This window comes from Phoca vitulina, unplaced genomic scaffold (genome assembly GCF_004348235.1).
Source record: "Phoca vitulina isolate PV1807 unplaced genomic scaffold, GSC_HSeal_1.0 scaffold21, whole genome shotgun sequence".
In the NCBI taxonomy this organism is placed as follows: domain Eukaryota; kingdom Metazoa; phylum Chordata; class Mammalia; order Carnivora; family Phocidae; genus Phoca; species Phoca vitulina.
The window spans coordinates 27,492,574-27,513,197 of NW_022589724.1; the positions used below are offsets into that span (position 1 = coordinate 27,492,574).

Sequence of the window (20,624 nt, forward strand, 5' to 3'; positions counted from 1 at the left end):
GGGTCAGGGAATGAACGGTGAACATGAACACTTTGCAACTTAGGAATTCTTCAACCCGTTACATGTTTTTTGAAAATGAGACTGAGACCATGAAGTCATGATTCCATTAGAATTCCCTGAAATTAAAAAAAAAAACAAAAATAGGTATAGGGTAACTCCATGTTTAAACAGAAATAGACAAGTTCAAGATTTAGTTGGGTAAAAAGCTGTACCAAGCAGAAGCAAAGTGCAAGAAAAGAATTAGTAGAAACATTTTTATAAAATAAACAAATAGTTACTTAAAATTCTGATTCTTCCAAAGAAATCTCCAAACTACATAAAGGTTGAAATACTGACTCCATTAAAAAGTAATCAGTTGCCCATTTGTCTACACACTATGCTCTAAACCTGCAAAAAAAAAAAAGGGGGGGGGCGACTAGATGAAGAGTTTAATTGCTCAGAGTGTCAAGGAACAACGGTCCTTTGGCACCAAGTCAGTTCTGATGGCGCCGGGCTTCTGAGAGATGGGGCCAGTGAGAGACGGTCTCTCTGTGCAACTAAGCATGAGCCTTAAAAATGTGTGACTTGGAAACAATAATATTCTGGTTGTCTAGGCTTTTCCATTATACAACAATATTTTGATAGCAATGATGAAAATTGTAAGATAAAGCATCACCCACCTAACAATTAAAGGCATACCAAAAGGCTTTACTGAGGTAAGTAAAGATATTTTATTTTATTTTTTTAAAAGATTTTATTTATTTATTTGACAGAGAGAGAGAGACAGCGAGAGAGGGAACACAAGCAGGGGGAGTGGGAGAGGGAGAAGCAGGCTTCCCGCTGAGCAGGGAGCCCGATGTGGGGCTCGATCCCAGGACCCTGGGATCATGACCTGACCCGAAGGCAGACGCTTAACGACTGAGCCACCCAGGCACCCCAAAGATATTTTAAACAGAAAACAAAGGGTACCAATCTTTTTAAAAATATATACTGGTAAATTGGACTTTATTAAAATTGGTAAGTTGTGCTCATCAAAAGAAGTGAGACATAAAAATATACTGTATAATTATATACATCCCTATGAACATATGTATAAACACATACATATACACATTCATAAAGAATACCTCTACACCGAAAAGAAGGAAATCTATTTTTATTTATTTATTTATTTTAAGGTTTTATTTATTTATCTGAGAGAGAGCATGAGCAGGGTGGAGAGGGGCAGAGGGAGAGGGAGAAGCAGACTCCCGCTGAGCAGGGAGCCTGATGTGGGGCTTGATCCCAGGACCCTGGGATCATGACCTGAGCTGAACGCAGACACTTAACCGACTGAGCCATCCAGGTGCCCTGAAAATCTATTTTTAAAATGAGCAAAAGATTTGGTCACTTTACAAGACAGGTTACTCACATGGTTCAAAAAATGCTCAACATCATCCTTTATCCAGAAAATGCAAGCACAAATTAAGACCATTACAAGATTTCACTCCGCACTCATCCAAAAGGCTGAAATAAAAAGACTGATAAACACCTATTGTTGGTGAGGATGAGAAGCAACCCCTAGAGGAGTGTCCATTGGTACAGCTACCTTGTCAAGCTCTTTGACATCATGCCAGAGGCAGGTACACACCTATGACCCAGGATGCCACACCCAAGTATATACCCAAGAAAAGTGAGAGATGATGTCCACCAGCAGCCCATATAAATATGTTCATGGTAGATTTTTCCTTAATTTAGCCTCAGTATGGAAGCAATCCAAATTGCCCACAAACACAAGGAAGGATAAACAGATTGTGGTATATCCACACATGGAATGCCACATGGCAATCACAAGTGGGCAACATAAACAACAAAAAATATGCACCATATGCAACAAAAATATGAATCTCACAAACATAATATTGAGTCAGAGAAGCCAGACAGAAGAATATGTGTTGAATAATTTGTATGAAATACAGAAGCAGGCTAAACTAATATATCATAGAGGTCAGAATAATAGTTACCTTTGGAGTGGGGGAGTGTTCAAGGGAGCCTGTTGGGGTTCTAGAAATGTCCCCTGTGTTAGGTGTTGGCGCATGATTTCATATATGTGTGAAAACTCATTGAGCAGTCCACTTACGACGTGGCCGCCTTGTTGTATGTAAATTCACCTCAATAAAAACCTTTTTTTTAAAGTAAGCTCTATGCCCAATGTGGGGCTTGAACTCATGACCCTGAGATCAAGACTTGCATGCTCTACTGAATGAGCCAGCAAGGTGCCCCAATAAAAAAAACTATCTTAAACATTCTAGAAGGACACATATCAAGTGGCAAGAGTGATCATGTCTGAGGAGGGCCTGGGATGGGGGGAGGTGCGACAGCATAGAATACTTGCGCCTTATCCTCATTATTTTACAAGAGAATCCTGTATTTGAGTAAGACATATATTGTTTGATTTTTCCATGTTCCCTTGCAGTCCTTTGACTTCTCATTATTACAAAACAGATGGTAAGGACTATATTTTCCACCTCATTAAAAGGGAGGAAGAAAGGGTCTGGTTTTACTTTCAACATAAGCACATGGATCATGAGCCACAGGATGACCTAGTCTAACATATATTGGTTCTTCTGCAAATCCAGATCACCTAATTCCTAATCACTAGAACTCATGTTAAGTCTTCAAGTTCAAAACCTTCCAACAGCTGCATTTGGCAAAGGAAAAGAGACTGCATACTTCCTTGAGTTTCATCACCAATAAAATCCATTCCATTGAGCTATTTCTTCCCTCATCATTCCTCTGAGGAACATGGCATCCTCACAACATCCAAATCTATTCACTGGCCCAGAGATAAAACTACCAGTTTTTCTTATGTCTATTTTACAAACATATATTTATTTTTAGTTAAACTGGGTGCCTCAAGGACAACACAAACCCTCTTGTAAGCAAATTACTAAATATCTGGCTACACACTGATGCTGAACACAAAGCAAGTCTACTGATGCTCCACATGGACTTGGGCAGATTCAGATGATTTGAACAAAGTGCTTATGAATAAGTGTGGGGCATTTAATTAAAAAAGAAGAAGAAGAAGAAGAAGAAGAAGAAGAAGAAGAAGAAGAAGAAGAAAATCAGGCTCAAACTCAGATCCTAAGTAGTTTAGAAGATGCGTGCACATATAGTTCACATCACCTGTGTCATCACACCCCAAATGTAATCTAGAAAAGTCCATTCTGCTGACAGTGGGAAGGGTTATGTCTTTGTAAACACGGTCATATCGTTCCAAGTGTGCAGAGCTGACTGCTGTACAAGAAAGGGTGAGTTATTTCTAATACAATCGGATAATTTAATCATTTGTGGACACTGGGGGGAAAGACATTTATATTAGATTCAAAGACTGTCAGAAGTCACAATGGGAAATTACATTATGTAGCAACAAAAACTGAAACATCACATCCTTTCAGCTTGATTCTGACGAAAGGCTTCACTGGCGATGAAGCAGAGCACTGATCTAACAGTCAAACTGCCGTTTGTTTGGGGAAATTACAGAGCTCTAAGTCATACTCTTAGGCAAAAGAACTTGTGAATTCCAATGTTGTGACACTGCCCTACCTGCTTCGAAGTTGTGATGCTAAAATCGGGTAATTTATCAGATCCTTGGAGAGGACGTAAATGGTACTTGCGTAAAAATAACAAAATGATGTTCTCGGGATATGAAAAAACAATATATCCTTGGAAATAGTAAAAAAGAGTCAAGGAGAACAATTCAATTTGGCCAGGACCTATCAGAAAGTCCGAAAGCCATAACTGGACCCGGCAACTGCACTTCCGATAACGAACTTGGGTCTGGCCTGAGGGAGATAAACAAAGGAAAAAAAAAATCATCATGGAAATTTCTGAACCACACAAACGGCCAGAACTCACACAGCAGGTGTGGATCTCAAACCCCCAGTTGGAAATTTAGATTGACACAGTCCTGGCTTGGGAGCAACCCCAGGGAATGTCAGCTCCCTGGAGAACTCCTTTTAAACCTTGGACACAGATAAAATCCCAAGGAACATACATTCATAATCACCCAGTCTGTTCTGTACCTCACATGTTTTTCTGCTGTGATTTATACCTTTTTATAGGACTAAAATATAGGACTATGACCTTGGTACAACATAAAAGCCTTGCTAGTCTGTATGCAGTTTTTCACAGTATGTTAATGTTAACTGGGAAGATATTTCCCCCTGTGTGAAAACGATGGATAACTACCAAAAACTACCATTTGGATCAGATTTTTCATTTTGATGAAAGTAGTCTCATCAGAAATGAATGCTCCCAAGAAACTACATCTCTGAAGGTCCTAATACTCCGAAAGACCCACATCTTGAAGGACAAGGGCTGTGGTGCTCGATGCAGATGCCCAGTTTTATAGGGTTGTTGTTCTGGTTACAAAGTTCTCTAGTTGTTGAGTGATCTGTTTCTAGGCCTATTTTCCCCCCAGAAGTCCTGTTTGTCTTTTTTTAGCAGTATTTTTTCAGAACGTAAGGTTTGCAACAATGCACTTATGGTATTATAGCAGAAATGTATGTATCACAAAAATACACAAGGAAATGAGTCACCATGAGCAAGTCAGCAGAAACAACAAATTGAAGAATCAGGCCCACAAAGATTGTAGATGCTGAAATTAATTAAATAGAGAATATAAAATTGGTATATTAAATAAGTAAAATATGACATGAAAATGTGACAAAGTCACAAGAAAATAACAAAAAGACTACACAGATTTTAAAGAGAGCCTAAAGGAACTTCTAGAAGTGAAAATGTAACCGAAATTAGAGAACTAATAGATACATTAAACCACAGATTAGACACAGTTTAAGAAAGAATTAGTGAAAGGAAAATTATATCTGAAGGAATTACATGGGGCACAACAGAGAAAGACCAAGAGATGAGAAATGGAAATACAGGTTAATAGGCAGACAGGATACAGAGTAGAAGTTTTAACTTACACCTAATAATCAGGGTTCCAGATGAACTAGCAGAATGAGAGATAGACACGCGGTGGAAAACTAATAAACTCACCGAATCAAAAGCAAGATAAAAAAGAAATTCACAGATAGATACATTATAGTGAAATTTCAGTGAAGAACTAAGACCAAAAAATATATCTCCATAGTTACCAAGAAGAAAAGGCATTATCTTCAAAGGATTAACAGTTACACTGACTTCTTCCCCATTGCGACTTAACACAAATGAGAGCCAGAAGATGGAAGAATTAAGTTCCTCCTCCAGGTAGAATACAATCGCCTTAGGATTGTATACATGGAGAAATCATCTTTCAAAAATGAGAGTGATGATCACTCCAATCAAACAGAAACTGAATTTTACTGCAATAAATCTCTGCTAAAGGCACCTCTAAAGGATGTCCTTTGGGAAGAAGGAATAAGATCCCAGATACAAAAAGAAATGGTGAACAAAGAAAGTAGAAAGCACACTTAGAGGACCGTATAAAATTATGAAAGCCTAACTTGTATAATGGAACTCCAAATAATCACAAATAAACTGCGATAATCAAAGGGAGCTGGTTTAGTTAAAGGTTGTTTGGGAAAACATTAGTAAAGATTCCAAATTACTTCGTAGTTTAGGTTGAATATGTATGTTAAAATATCTAGGCCAACCAATAAAAGCACAGAAAGAGAATACATAATCTCCAATCTCTCATATAGGTGAAAGACGGAATGAGAAAAGTAAAAACAAAAACTTCAAAACTGAAGAAGGCAAGAAACAAAAAGTGTCAGAGCAAGAGGTAAGGGAACACAGAGAAAGTGAGACAAAGAGAAAACAAGATGAGATGGTATACATGAGCCCAAACTCTCCAGGGGAAAGGAAAAGACCATCAGACTGGATGAAATCCAGTTCTTCTGTGTTCCCTTTTTACAAACAGGAAAAGTAAAGCACAAAGAAGTAACATATCTCTCTCAAAAAATGATACAACAAATGGCAAAAAAAAATCTTCATAATGGGAAGATTTGCATAACATCATCAGCAAGTTGGTTCTAATGAAAATACATACAGACGGATAATACACATTCTTTTCAATTACTTACAGAATGCCAATAAAAGCTGACCATGTACTGGGCCATGAAACAAGTCTCAACAAATACCCAAGACTCAAACTCAGACTTCCTTGAATAATGATGTAATTAAATTATAGAAATCAATAAAGAAAAAATAAGTTTAAATGTCATACAATTGGAAATTTTTATTTGTTTTAAAGATTTTATTTATTTATTTGAGAGACAGAGTGAGAGAGAGAGAGAGCATGAGCAGGGGGAGGGGCAGAGGGAGAAGGAGAAGCTGAGCAGGGAGGCCCACACAGGGCTCGATCCCAGGACCCTGGGATCATGACCTGAGCCCAAGGCAGACGCTTAACCGACTGAGCTACCCGGGCACCCACAATTGGAGATTTTTAAAGAGGCTTCCAAATAAATCACAGGAGAGATTCAATAGTAAAGGAAATGAAAAGTATCTCAAAATAAACAATAGGAGTACTCCATACCAAAATTCGTGGGTTGCAGATAAAATTGTACATAAGTGGGAAATGTGTTACTTTTTTTTTTTTTAAAGTAGGCTCCCAATGTGGGACTTGAACTCACAACCCTGAGATCAAGACCTGAGCTCGAGATTAAGAGTCGGATGTTTAACCGACAGAGCCACCCAGGCGCCCTAAGAAATGTGTTACTTAAATGCTCACATTAGGAAAGATGAAAAACTGAAAGGAGGTAGGCAAGAAGAAAGAAATCTCTGAAAAGGCAAGAGAATACATCCAAAGAAGAGGAAGGCAAAGAAGAAAAAGAAACTAAATGAAATAGAAAATAAAAATAGACAAGGGAAGCTCCATGATAAATTTGGGGTTCTCAAAATATGAATAAAAATGATTTCAGAAACCTGACCCTCCAAAAGAGAAAATGGTATAAATAAGCAATTTCTGTAATAAGCATGGACAGCTTTTATATTAAGAAAAGGTCATAGGGCGCCTGGGTGGCTCAGTCGTTAAGCGTCTGCCTTCGGCTCAGGTCATGATCCCAGGGTCCTGGGATCGAGCCCCGCATCGGGCTCCCTGCTCCGCGGGAAGCCTGCTTCTCCCTCTCCCACTCCCCCTGCTTGTGTTCCCTCTCTCGCTGTCTCTCTCTCTGTCGAATAAATAAATAAAATCTTTAAAAAAAAAAAAAAAAAAAAAAAAGAAAAGGTCATAAAAGCAATTTCTTTTAAAAAAATCTTTAAATGAATAAAAATCACTCTGATTTTACATTTATGATAATAAAATAATAAAATATTTGATAAAGAATGCATACCTTTGCTAGGTATGTTATGCATATACTGACATACCTCATTTAGCCCCAAATGATTTTTTGATAAACTCTGGATCAATCTATTTTATCTGAGTCACATTTTAAATCCCTTGGGGAGTTGGTTATTTCATAGGAATTTATGACAAATTGATGGTAATTTATGGTAATTTTATCAGCTCATTAATACATCTTTCGGTAAAGTATCCCCACTCCAGCTCAAATAGAGACATTGAGGATGTGTATTTTAATATATTAGATAATTATCGAGGAAGGCATGCTAATATATACCTAGGCTTTAAGCAAGGAATTTGGCAGACTTGGACAAGTAACTAAATAACCCACACTATTTTCCAACTAAACCCATCTCCCATGAATCTGGCAAAAGTGAAAGAAATCTATGAAAACGCTGTGTTTCTCCCCACGTAAAGCATGACGCTGCAGATGCCGAAACAGCCCCGGGCAGCCATGGGATGAATACAGTCATTTAACAGCCTAATGTTGTTTACACTGCATTGATAACTTTTAGAAAAAGAAAACTCAGCTTCTCGGGAGAAAGATGTGGAACCACAAGAAGGTACAGTTCGAGCTTTATGATATTCCAAACTGCGACACAAGTCCATTTAGAAAAGAGCCCTGGATGGGACGCCCAGATGCACCCTGCTAACAACCTGAATGAATCACCTCCAAAGTCAGGCCAGCCTGCGAGTCCCTTTATCTCCCCAACGGAAGCATTAAGCCACAGAGCTCTGCCAGATGGCACGGAACTGGTTTGCTCTGGCTTTTAAAGGGACTGACTTTTTCTTTGAAAAGCCATTAAGGGAAAACCACAGACTCCGGAAGCCCCCACCCCCACCCCCCACCTCGCGAGAGCCACTCCTAGGCGACGTCTCCCAGTCATCATCCTGGGGATGACACAAATCCACAAACTGCTCCAGTCACAACACTGGAGAGTCCCCAGAAGTCAGCCTCTGGTCCCCAAGATGGGGGACACAAAATGCTAACAGCTCTTCCCAGGCTGAGTGGCCTTTTGCGGTGACATGAAAAAAAGGAGAGCTTGGGGACAGGCAGCCTGGGAGGAGAGGCGACAGGCATCAGGGCAAGTGAAAGAAGGGAGCTCACTGTCACCTCACCTTTTCAACATCTGCTTTGGTGACATTGATGTCCGCATCCATCTTCTCGAAGTACTGCTGCGCTCTGTCCGCCTCTTTGCAGTCCCGTTCAAATCGTCTTTTACTCTGAAAGCAAAGGCAAGTGGTGACAGGAGAGCAGGTGTGAATGAAGCCGTGGGATTCCTATGAGAACGTATCATTTTGTCTCAATCCCCCAAAGAGCTTTCTCCTCTGAGCTGCTTGGTTGTATGTCCTAACATCAAAGAGTTATTCTACAGTCTGCATTTATAACCACCCCACCTGTCCAACCTTTGTGCTTTCCGTATGAGTTTTTAGAAAAACACTCTGCTTGAGCTCTTTGGGCTCCACACTCTGGTCTCGATAATGGTGTCTAGAAACAAATGTAATTCAAATTGGAGAAAATCTCTAAGGGCATGGCATCCCTTTGGTGTTTTTGTTCTGCACTTACGGATCGATGCAAGCTCACACTCAAATTAGAAAGTCTACAGGCATTTCTTGAGCTGTTTCTTGTCCACTTACTGATTCGAGTTGTTTCCAGCAGATCTCTATGTGCTGTTGTGCCTTCCGCCCGTCGTGGAAGTACTGGAAGCAGAAAATACAGAGGGATTAGCACCCCCTCTTTCTCACATTCACACGTGAGAAAAAAAATCCATCTGCTTAAATTCATATTTCTTTTTTTTTTTTTTTTTTTTTTAAGATTTTATTTATTTATTTGACAGAGACACAGTGAGAGAGGGAACACAGGCAGGGGGAGCGGGAGAGGGAGAAGCGGGCCTCCCGCTGAGCAGGGAGCCCGATGCGGGGCTCGATCCCAGGACCTGGAATCATGACCTGAGCCGAAGGCAGACGCTTAACGACTGAGCCACCCAGGCGCCCCTCATTTTTTTTTAAGTAGTCTCCACATCCAACGTGGGGTTTGAACTCACGCCCCTGAGATCAAGAGTCACGTGCTCTACCAACAGAGAGCCAGCCAGGCACCCCCTCAATCACATTTAAATACTGACTATCTAGCACGTGCACGCCAAAGAAAGGTAAGGGTTAAAAAAATAAAGAGGAAGTGAAAATGCAAACGGTCACAGAGTTCCCTTTAAAACTTCTGATATGATAATACTGAATTCTAAGACCTACATACAGCACTTGGAAAAACAACAGGAACGTTCGTTAACACAACAATCACTTAGATCTTTGTTTTTAATTGCTTTGAGGAGGAATTCACGTACCACACGATCTACCCATTTAGGTTGTACAATTCAATGCTCTTTGGTGTAGTCACAGAATTACGCAACCATGACCAACAATCAATTTGAGAACATTTTTATCCCCCCAAAAAGAGAGCCGGTACCTCAGCTGTCATCCCTCCCCACCCCCTCCTCCCCAGCCTTAGGCAACCAGCACTCCACTTTCTGTCTCTATAAATTTGCCTGTTCTGGATTATTTCCTATGAATGGACTCATACAATATGAGGTCCTTCTGTGACTGGCATGATGTTTCCACTAGTACCTAATGTTCACTTAGCAGAATGTCTTCAAGGTTCATCCATGTTTATCTCTTTTTACTGCCAAATGACACTCCATTGTCTGGATATATACACATTTTGCTTATCCATTTACTGTCGATGAACATTAGGGTTTTCCCAGTTTGGGGCTATTATGAATGATGCTGCTGCAAACATTTGTGTAAAACTTTTGTGTGGATGGATGTTTCCATGACTTTGGCCTTTTAGATTTAAAAATAAATTCACTCCCCCTGCTATTTGCAAAGGCCCTGAGGCAGGTTAAGTGCCTTGTGTTGACTAGTAAGGATCCTAGAGGGCTAGACCAGGGTGAGCCTCAAGAACATCAGGAAAGGGGGTCAGAGAAGAAAGGACCAGACTGTGGAGAGTCTTGTAGACTTGTGGTCTGAATGAGCTGGGGAGCCATGGATCACTCCAAGTATAGAAGCGCCGTGTTACGAAGGAAGGTTCCAGGTAGGAGCCTCTCTCCAACCCTGGAGACAGGAGACTTGGACCACAGGGTAGCCGTGCAGATGGTGAGCAGGGGTCAGACTCTAGGTGTCCTTTGGTCGGGAAAACTCCAGGATCAGATGTGAGCAGAGAACTGAGGTTGCTAGCCAGAGCTTGGCGGGGGGGGGGGGGGGGGTTGCTGAGAGAGGCAGGTCTGAGGGGAATCAGACACAGCTTTAGACGTGTTAGGCTGACATTCTAGGAGACGCCCAAGTGGACAGCCTCACAGGTAGCTGGATGGCTGCGGGAGAGCTCAGAGAGTGGTCCACGCTAAAACGATCAGCGTCGTCAGCATCCAGCGGGTGCTCGATGCCGAGCCACAGCCTGGACGAGATCACCAAGGGAGACGAGATCCCAAGGAAAGACCAGCTAGAAACACGTGGAAATATTAAGAAAACGGTGTCCTTGGGCGCCTGGGTGGCTCAGTCGTTAAGCGTCTGCCTTCGGCTCAGGTCATGATCCCAGGGTCCTGGGATCGAGCCCCACATCAGGCTCCTTGCTCAGCAGGAAGCCTGCTTCTCCCTCTCCCACTCGCCCTTCTTGTGTTCCTTCTCTCGCTGTGTCTCTCTCTGTCAAATAAATGAATAGTCTTTAAAAAAAAAAAAAAAGAAAGAAAGAAAACAGTGTCCTTTTTATCCAGGGGCCTAAAATCACCAGCGTTTCCTAAAGCCTTCAACTGTGACGTCACCAACTTTGTCAATGTGACAGGAATTTCCCAGATCCGTTCTCCGCCCTATTGTGTCCCCAGAGGCTGACCTGCAGGGACCACATGCAGGCTTCCCTTGCCCTCCGGCTCTGTCAGATTTGCCACAGAGGTTCTGGCATATCAGAGGGCAGGAATTTATATCCATCTGCAGCTTCCTCTCGCTAAGATGCTCCGGGTTGGCTGGGTCCTCGACCCAAGGCCACAGCTCCCATCAGGCACTCCTATGAAGTGCCTACAATGCACCCCTGCCCCGTCAGACTGGGAAGCCACAGCAGCTCCCCCCCCCGACTAGCCCCGGGGTTCTGCACCAGCCCTGTTGCTTCTCCTGAACCCTCTCCACAGCAACGTAAATGTTCCTTTTACTAGACAACCTTCCTTCAATGCCTGGGCTTGAATGGGCCGTCTGTGTTCCGACGGACAAGGTAAACCTCGGTGGTGGTGGGGGGGGGGGTTCCACGGCCAGAAAGCAGGCAGAAAGCATGACCGACGGAACAGGTCCCCTCCGCACAGCCTCGGACCTTTCCATCCCCCCCAGTCAGAGCCTAGGGCGGAGCTGAGTCACAAAGGAGGACAGGAAGGAGGAGACCAAATCAGATTTTGTTTTTTTTAAGAACAGCGCTCTTTTTATAAGGGAGTGTTTTCTTGTCTCTCTTTTGAGGCCACGTTTCATGTTTTAAGCGCCTTTTTACGGCAAGTTTTACCCATCCGGCAATTTTTTTTTTTGTCTCTATGAATCCAAGAGGAGCCCCCTGGGGGCTTCATTCTTCAAGTTTCATAACAGACACAGGGATGAAACCGAACAGAGATTGCGTTTAAGGCTAGAAATAAACAAGCAAGACAGGATCAAGGCAGTGGAAGTAGAAGGAGAGCTGAGGGCAGAGCTAGGAAAATCTTGAATTTCGGAGGAAGTCCCAAATGCAAGTGGGTTTTCTGAAAGCCACATATTTCACTTCAACATGGAATGGAGGGCAGGACTGAGGGAGGTCCTGGGGAGCTGGGGGGGGGGGCGGTGAAGAGAGAGGCAGACAGGGAGGCAGAGAAACAGGCTTTGCCGTGCCCTCTCAGGGAGGCCCCTGGGCTCCTGGAGTCCTGCCCAGTCAGAAGCCACGTTCCTGAATTGTCAAGAGGACGATCCCCCATTTCGCAAGCAGGATCACCGTGTTCTGCGATTTGCTGAAAAGATCCCCCCTCCCCCCGTTTTACTTTGAGATTTAAAGACAGACGTAAAGGGGAGGGGAGATACCTTAGCACCAAACTCAGACCCGTGCTCTGGGTTTATGCTCTCGAAATGTTTTCACAAAACGCAAGGCCAGTCCTGGGCTGAGAGAGGAAACACACACAAGAGTACGCAGAAGGCGACAGGCGCTGCCAGGAAGGCTGGCTGGGCTTTATCATCACAGGAATCTTCTCTGAAGACAATAGATACCCCACCCCACCCCCGCCACACACACACACACACACACACACACACACACACACACACAGAGTCATATTCTGGGAGCACGAGGGCTGACTTTGATTGAAAACCCACACAGTAAATTCTCCCGCTGCTCCTTCGTTTAATATTTAAAAATAAACGTGAATTTATTTTTCAAGCACGGTTGTGCACCTTGACTTGACTGATGATGAGCTTTCTCCCTTGAAGGACTCCTCAGCCCCAGTTCTGTCCGACTAAAACAACCATCTGAGAACTACACTTGAGATCCTAATGTCTCCTGAGACGTAGGGAAAAATCAAGGTGTCCGTGATTTTCCTTCTAATGTATCTCTCACGGTATGTGTTCCTTCAAAATTCATTTGGCTACAATACAGAAAAAAAATACGTGGTGCTGCCTGATCCCTTAGGAAATCCGGGGGTGGAACCCAAGGTCTCCTGACCGTCCTGAGCGTACCATGACCTAGACAGAGGTCACCTGGGTCCAGTTCTCTCTCCCCTCCTTCAATTGGAAAAGCTAGCTAACAGTTACAAAGGTAAACAAGCAAACCAGCTTGCCAGATGTGTGTGTTGTTTATTAACAAACAATGGCAAAGCATTGCTTTGCCAGACAGTGAGCAAGTGTGTATCTAAAAAGTGTGCCTCCGAGCTCTAAATAAAGAGGAATTGTTCTCTAGAAAAAGATAATAAGTCTTTTGGAGCCGCAAAGTGAAGTCATCATGGCGCTTTTCTCCTATCAGCTGAGACGGGAAATGCCATCTCTAGGGACCCAGAGAAATGCTCCTGACTTTCTCCTGTAAGCAGGATGCTTTCATTTCTCTTCGGAGGTAATAACAGACTTTTGAAAATGCCTGATGGTATCTCAGCTGACAGTGAAACTTACTTTCATTTCAAATTTTTGGTTGGACCTTAAAAATATACAGGTAGAATCTATATAAATAATAAAAGCATCCTTCCAAATTTTTTTAGGATTCTCCCAGTGACCAGGGGCAGCTGAGAGAAGAATCACAGGGAACCTAAAATAAGCAAGCACTAACTTCAAGAAAAACTACAATGACAAAGCTTCTAAGAAGGTTTTACTGGGCTCCAAGAGATCATATTCAGGCTATGAAAATGTTTATTATTCACACTCCACAATTAAGTACACAGCTGCTCGCTTTTACTCTATTTATATATAATAGACCCTTAATTTTTAAAACTCCATAAAAAAGCAAAATATGGCATTGATGTGAGAACAGCCACTTCCAAAAAAAAAAAGTGAAAAAAAAAAAAAAGAATAAACACTCAATTGAGGACAGTCAACCATCTGGAATTTTAAATAAAACTCAGATTCCACAGATGAAAACAAAGGAGCACAAGACTTGAAAAGGGCAAAGAAAAAAGGAGCTTGCAGAAAACACGTCTGTGACAAGTGTTATAATTTCCTCAAAACCCACAGTGTGGTGGGTCTGAACACTAACATATTCTATGCCTGACTCGGGATTAATTAATGCAACTATGAATCTCTGTGGCAGAGACATGGATGCGGACTGTGGAGGAAACTCAAATACCGTCAGCCCTGCTCAAGGGAGCACTTCGCCCCCTCCCTCCAATCCCAAACCATAAACCTAGGCGTTCGTGATGGCAGCCGCATTCTGATTTATACAGTATGGTCATATGATTAAATAAATAGGATTAATTCAGGAAGGTCCATTTTCCTTAATCCATTTGTAACACAAATACCTTCTTGGTGCACAAGTTCCAAACACGCCTACCTCCCAGTGTCAAGCTCAGCCGCTGAACCCTACCCATCCCCCCGACCATCTGGGCACCGGGCGGGGGACCCCACGCATGGTCCAGCAGACATTGCCAAGTTGTCTTTACTTCTCTCCCAGTGTGCCTTCTCCCCACTGCTCCTGTCATTCTCACGCTGGCTTTTGCTACCCAGATCGCTCCACACGTTCACAATTTACCTGGACTCCAGGAGGCTTCTACCTGTTCTTCAGAATAATCCCTTCTTTCATATTCCTTAAAATTCTAATTGTTTCGAAGAATCTTGATTAACTCTTTTTTTTTTTTTTTAAAGTTAGCTCGGCGCCCAATGTGGAGCTTGAACTCACGACCCCAAGATCAACAGTCACATGCTCTATGGACTGAGCCAGCCAGGCACCTCCTGATTAACTTTTAGGATGAAAGAATTTTTTTTTTTTTTTTTTTTTAAAGATTTTATTTATTTATTTGACAGAGAGAGAGAAACACAGCTAGGGCGAGTGAGAGGGAGAAGCAGGCTTCCCGCAGAGCAGGGAGCCCGATGCGGGGCTCGATCCCAGGACTCTGGGATCATGACCTGAGCCGAAGGCAGACGCTTAACGACTGAGCCACCCAGGCGCTTCTAGGATGAAAGAATCTTAATATGATCAATATTAAGCAGTGATGCCCCTCACTTGAGCCCTTCTGAGAGTATCAATCTCTTACTTCCAAACCCAGACAAGGAGAATCACCATCAGTAAGAGTTTCAGATAAAGTGCCAGGTTGACCAAGGGTGAGACTTTAGGGGCAGTAATCCTTCCCCAAAAGGCTGAAAGCTCTTACAATCAAATTCAGTCATTCATTCCACGAATGTTAATTGCATGCCCCCAGGTGCAGGGTGCTGCTCATGCCGGGTGCTGTCCTTATGAAACCCAGTGGACACAGTGGTAAGAGAAAAAGGACAAGGGGACAGAGAGGGCGGCTATGGGTGCAGTGACATTTTAGATAGATCTGGATGGGGATGTTTCTTGAACAAAGTAGAGGCATGAACTTGCAAAGGTCTGGGGAAGGAAACACCCTTCTTCAGCTGAACAGTGGAGATGCCCTGAAGCAGGAAAGGGCTTCGTGTGTTCATCAAACAGCTGACGCCAATGTGATCAGACCGAGACGAGAGATAAGGCAGAAGCAGGCAAGGGCTGGACCAAGGACGGCTTCCCAGGCCACGTGAGTGTGAGGGAAAGCTATCAAAGGACTGAAGAAGGGAAGGGACGTGGTCTGATCTGCATTATCACGAGGTTGCGCAGGCTGCCGCGTGGAGAATGTACCGAATGGGGCAGGCGTGGCAGAGGGACCGGGGGGGAGGCTGCTGCACTTGCTCACGGGACAGCTGGTGGCACAGGTGGAGACGGGGAGCTGCGCCATGGACCACGGGGTGAGCCTGGGAGCACAGGGATGAAGTAGGAGGCTTGGGGCAATCCTCCAGGTGAGATGATGAGGGACCGGACAAGGGGTGAGAGGTGTTTGGATTCAGAACATTTACTGAAGGTAGAGCCGACAGGACCTGATTATTATATAGAAGATGGGGTGTGAAGGACAAAGAAGTCCTGGGTGCCCTATGGTTTTGGCCAGAACAACTAGGTTAAAAAGGAGTGCCATTTACTGACCGGAGGAAATGCAGATTGGAACAGGGGTGTGATAAAGGAGTTTGGGGGATCCAAAGTTTCTTTTTGGATGGGATAAAAAGGCCACTGCATGGCACAGCTCTGGGGCATCATTCCCAGTGCTGCCGGGCTCCAGGGGACATTGGTGTGCTGGGGGATGCTGCATCGGGCACATCAGGGGAGATGGCAAGCAGGTGCCTGGATGTAAGAGAGTCAGCTGGGACACAAAACATCAGTCAAGTAATTCCCAGTTCTTAGAAGAAAAAGAAGGTCTCGTTCCAGCTCACAAGGAAGAAACACAAAACCCAAAGTTGCACTTCAAATCCAGGGAATCAAGAGCAGAATGTCAGCCTCCTGATAACTAGGTATGTTATCCCATAAATGCTAGGATAAAATTTTAATGATTCTGCAGGTGATAGAACCACAGCGGTGACAGGGCCTTGATGAAAAGCACGCTCCTATCACATGTCCTCTCAAAACAAAGAAGACATAACAAAACCAAATACACCTTCTACAGATACATTAAACCAGGGGCTATCAGTGGGAGTCCCATCAGCATGACACAGGCAGAAGACCAACAACTTCTACAGGGCCCCTCGCTTTTGGATTTTGGATTTATTTAAATAAAAGTGGTAACCCCAGTAAAGAGGAACTATTATCGAAACCCTCCTCTTCCAGGCCATGAAATAGAAACTCCCTCTTGGCTTTCTGTGCTTTCTTCCCACAGGTCCTGGCTTTATAACAGAGTACCCCCAGTTGCATCTCAATAGGACCGAAAAGATCAGAAATAGATTTGTAATGACTTGATCATATACGTAAGGTCCTTTTATTTTTTGCATTCCTTCATGCTAGGCTTTGTTGTTTGCTGTAATTTCTTATAAAAACATGTTCTAAACATAGTAGGGTCAGTTCATGCTACAAAACTGCCTTATAGGAAATCAAGTCCCTCCCTAAGTTCCTAAATAGGACCTATCCAATACCTAACTTCGAGATGACTGTATCTTTTAGTATCAATTTTTAAACATCCCTGAAACCTCAGGGAAAAAAATATAACTGGTCAATTCTAAGTAATGTGGGGTCTTGTAAGCACTCTCTGTTTATAAAAATTTTAGTGAGTCACTGAAGGTATTGTATAATTGTTTCCTCTAGAACTTTTCAGATAACCACTGCCAAAAAAGCGATTCTGCTCCTGGCCAATATTTTGTAATGAGCCATACTTTCCACCTGCGGAGAGAAGTTTACTTGTAGCTTCCAGTAAATGCTGGCCGGAACCTCCTGACTCCCCTTCTGGAGCTACAAATCTCCATAAATCCCTCTTATGCGTTTAGCGGTGATCACTGTGGATAATCCTGAGACAGACTCGAAGGCTGGAGATGAACCAAACAATCTCTCTGAAATTCTCTAATAACTTGATTCAATGTGCAAAAATCGCCAACAAGGGTATATTTACCTTAGTTCTTATGGAGGAATATATCTGATAGCAACTCTGAACTACCCACATTTCAGATCGGCTAATCCACAATCTCGTTGATCATTTCAGTGACTTAGGAATCTCATCTATACTTCTGTTAAAGACCAATACTCTAGTAAACGACCAAAGCTTAATTAAGAACCATAAATCATGTATGTTTGACCTCGTACTCTTTTTCTGGGAATTTAGCTTGGAGGAACGATCCCCACCCCATACACAAAAGAGCTATTAAAGTAGCAAGTTCTCTGCAGTATTGTTTGTATAACTAAAAGTAAACAATCAGAAACTGGTAATAGCCTACAGATCAAATATTAAAGAATTAGTTAAGTGAATGATAATAGCATTAGAATAATGCCTAGCCACTAAAATTCCAATGATTTTTTTTTTTAAATATTTTATTTATTTATTTGAGAGAGAGAGAATGAGAGACAGAGAGCATGAGAGGGAGGAGGGTCAGAGGGAGAAGCAGACTCCCCGCCGAGCAGGGAGCCTGATGCGGGACTCGATCCCGGGACTCCAGGATCATGACCTGAGCTGAAGGCAGTCGCCTAACCAACTGAGCCACCCAGGCGCCCTAAAATTCCAATGATTAAAACTACATATTTTCAGGGCGCCTGGGTGGCTCAGTCGTTAAGCGTCTGCCTTCGGCTCAGGTCATGATCCCAGGGTCCTGGGATGGAGCCCCGCATCGGGCTCCCTGCTCGGCGGGAAGCCTGCTTCTCCCTCTCCCTCTCCCCCTGCTTGTGTTCCTGCTCTCGCTGTGTCTCTCTCTGTCAAATAAATAAATAAAATCTTTAAAAAAAAAAAAACTACATATTTTCAAGTAGAAAAATAAAAACTGCTTATGATATTAAATGTGGAATAAAGAAAAATATAAATTATATCTATATAGGACTAATATGCTTAAGTGTTTTATATATGTAATATATTTATATAGAGATATTACATATACATATCTATATCAGTCTCTGATACAGAGACATATCAATATCTCTATGTCTGTGACATCTAGAAGGTAACTTAGAAAAATGAGGATTTTGGTTTATAAAAAGTTTGAGTTTTTTTCTTTTTTTAAAAAATATTTTATTTATTTATTTGACAGAGAGAGATAGCGAGAGCAGGAACACAAGCAGGGGGAGTGGGAGAGGGAGAAGCAGGCTTCCCGCGGAGCAGGGAGCCCGATGCAGGGCTTGATCCCAGGACCCCGGGATCGTGACCCGAGCCGAAGGCAGATGCCCAACTGACTGAGCCACCCAGGCACCCCAAAAGTTTGAGTTTTTGTTCTCTAATCCAGAGTTTTGGTAACATTCTTTAACAATACTGGCAACTAATACATGAATCATAGCACCCCCCCTTCAAGAAAGGGGGGAAGAGTACATAAAAGAAATAGAAGTTCCCCCCCCCCTTTTTTTTTTTTTTTAAAGATTTTATTTATTTATTTATTTGAGAGAGAGAGAGAGAGAGAAACAGCATGAGAGGGGAGAGGGTCAGAGGGAGAAGCAGGCTCCCCGCTGAGCCGGGAGCCCGATGTGGGACTCGATCCCAGGACTCCGGGACCATGACCTGAGCCGAAGGCAGTCGCTTAACCAACTGAGCCACCCAGGCGCCCCCCTCCCCCCCTTTTTTTTAAAGTAGGCTCCACACTCAGCATGGAGCCTGATGCGGGGCTTGAACTCACAACCCTGAGATCAAGACCTGAGCAGAGTTAAGAGTTGGATGCTCAGGGGCGCCTGGGTGGCTCAGTCATTGGGCGTCTGCCCTCGGCTCAGGTCATGATCCCAGGGTCCTGGGATCGAGCCCCGCATCGGGCTCCCTGCTCGGCGGGAAGCCTGCTTCTCCCTCTCCCACTTCCCCTGCTTGTGTTTCCTCTCTCGCTGTGTCTCTCTCTGTCAAATAAATAAATAAAAATAGAGTTGGATGCTCAACCGACTGAACCACCCGGTGCCCCAAGAAACAGAAGTTCTTTTTGCCACGTGGTCCGCTAAAAGAGATGAATATTGTATTTACTGTAAATCTGTCAAAATCTAGGAAAATCAGGCAAGTATAAAATTCCCAGATTTTACACATTAAAACTAAGCATGCTGCCTTATAAAGAATGTTGATTTCCCAGTAATTTCTACTGAACACCAGTAAATCCTAGACATTGTCGCATAGTACAGATTTATTGATAATTTACATATGCAGACAAAAAACTGAATACAAAGCAAAGGAACTGTCACTGTGTACTTTGATTTACGTTCGCCCCAAAGACTGGCTCCTGATTCTATTCTCTCTAAAGAGAAGGCGAGTATCTCGCTAAAAATATAATTTCTGCAGCGGAGCCCATTAGGTGAAGAAATTAAGAGCGCGCTCCCTGCGGGCTCCCAGGACTATTCATGCAATCTGATGGAAACTGGCTCAGACATCAGGCAGGAAAGAATCTAAACTCCTTGCAGACAGCAGGTCAAGGTTTCCTTTTAAAGAAGTTACTTTTGAAAAATCAATGAATTTTCGTAACAAAGAACCTACAGATTTGTGTCTCAGGACAGACACTGGTTATTCATGATACTACGCACGAGAGCTGCATGTAACATGGGAACAAGGTAGGTGTGGACGTTGCTTGCCTAAAACCCATCTTTTCTCCAAAGAACATGAACAGCATGAATAGGTGTTATCCTATTTTACAATGGGAGATTTTTAAGACTTCAAGGACAAACAGCTGGCTCATTATCATGAAATGGCCCCCAAGATGGGAAGAATGTCCATCTCTCCCTCTACTTACTTCCTTCTTACTACATTCCTTTCAAATCCAGAGGAAAGAAAACATCTTTTGCAGAATGAGCTCTTTTTCACCATGCAGATCCTTGTTAAGGCTCATCTATTCAAACATGGCAAAATCTAGAGGAGAAATCATTTTCTAGTAGTATTCCAAACTGAACTTGGAAATACTCTACATGCAGTAATGAGATCCAGCAGTAATCCTGTAAATTTGAAATCATCCCTTTGGGCAGATAGGATTTCACCACTATATCAAATGGCCCAAAACGTATTATACTAATGGTTAACCAGACTGGTACTTAAGCAAGACATGATTTCTGGTCAGCTATGAGAAATACTAGCTAAACCTAAAATGGTGAAAGCAGCTCATTTCAATGCCATCCATCAATTCAACATTTTTAAAAAGGTCTTTTTACTTTATTTTTTAAAGATTTTTATTT

The 20,624-nt window shown here is 42.8% G+C and overlaps 1 protein-coding gene across 18 annotated transcripts in view; it reads right to left on the reverse strand.

Annotated features, from left to right (window-relative positions):
• The window catches only part of FNBP1 (formin binding protein 1), a 136,400-nt gene that overhangs the window by 48,111 nt on the left and 67,665 nt on the right, over positions 1-20,624 (reverse strand). For all 18 annotated transcript variants that reach the window (XM_032418593.1, XM_032418587.1, XM_032418603.1 and 15 more), the window contains exons 5-6: positions 8,945-9,007; positions 8,426-8,530 (exon numbers count right to left, since the gene is read on the reverse strand). In XM_032418593.1, the coding sequence (XP_032274484.1) occupies positions 8,426-8,530; positions 8,945-9,007 (168 nt within the window). The remainder of the gene's footprint in view (positions 1-8,425; positions 8,531-8,944; positions 9,008-20,624) is intronic.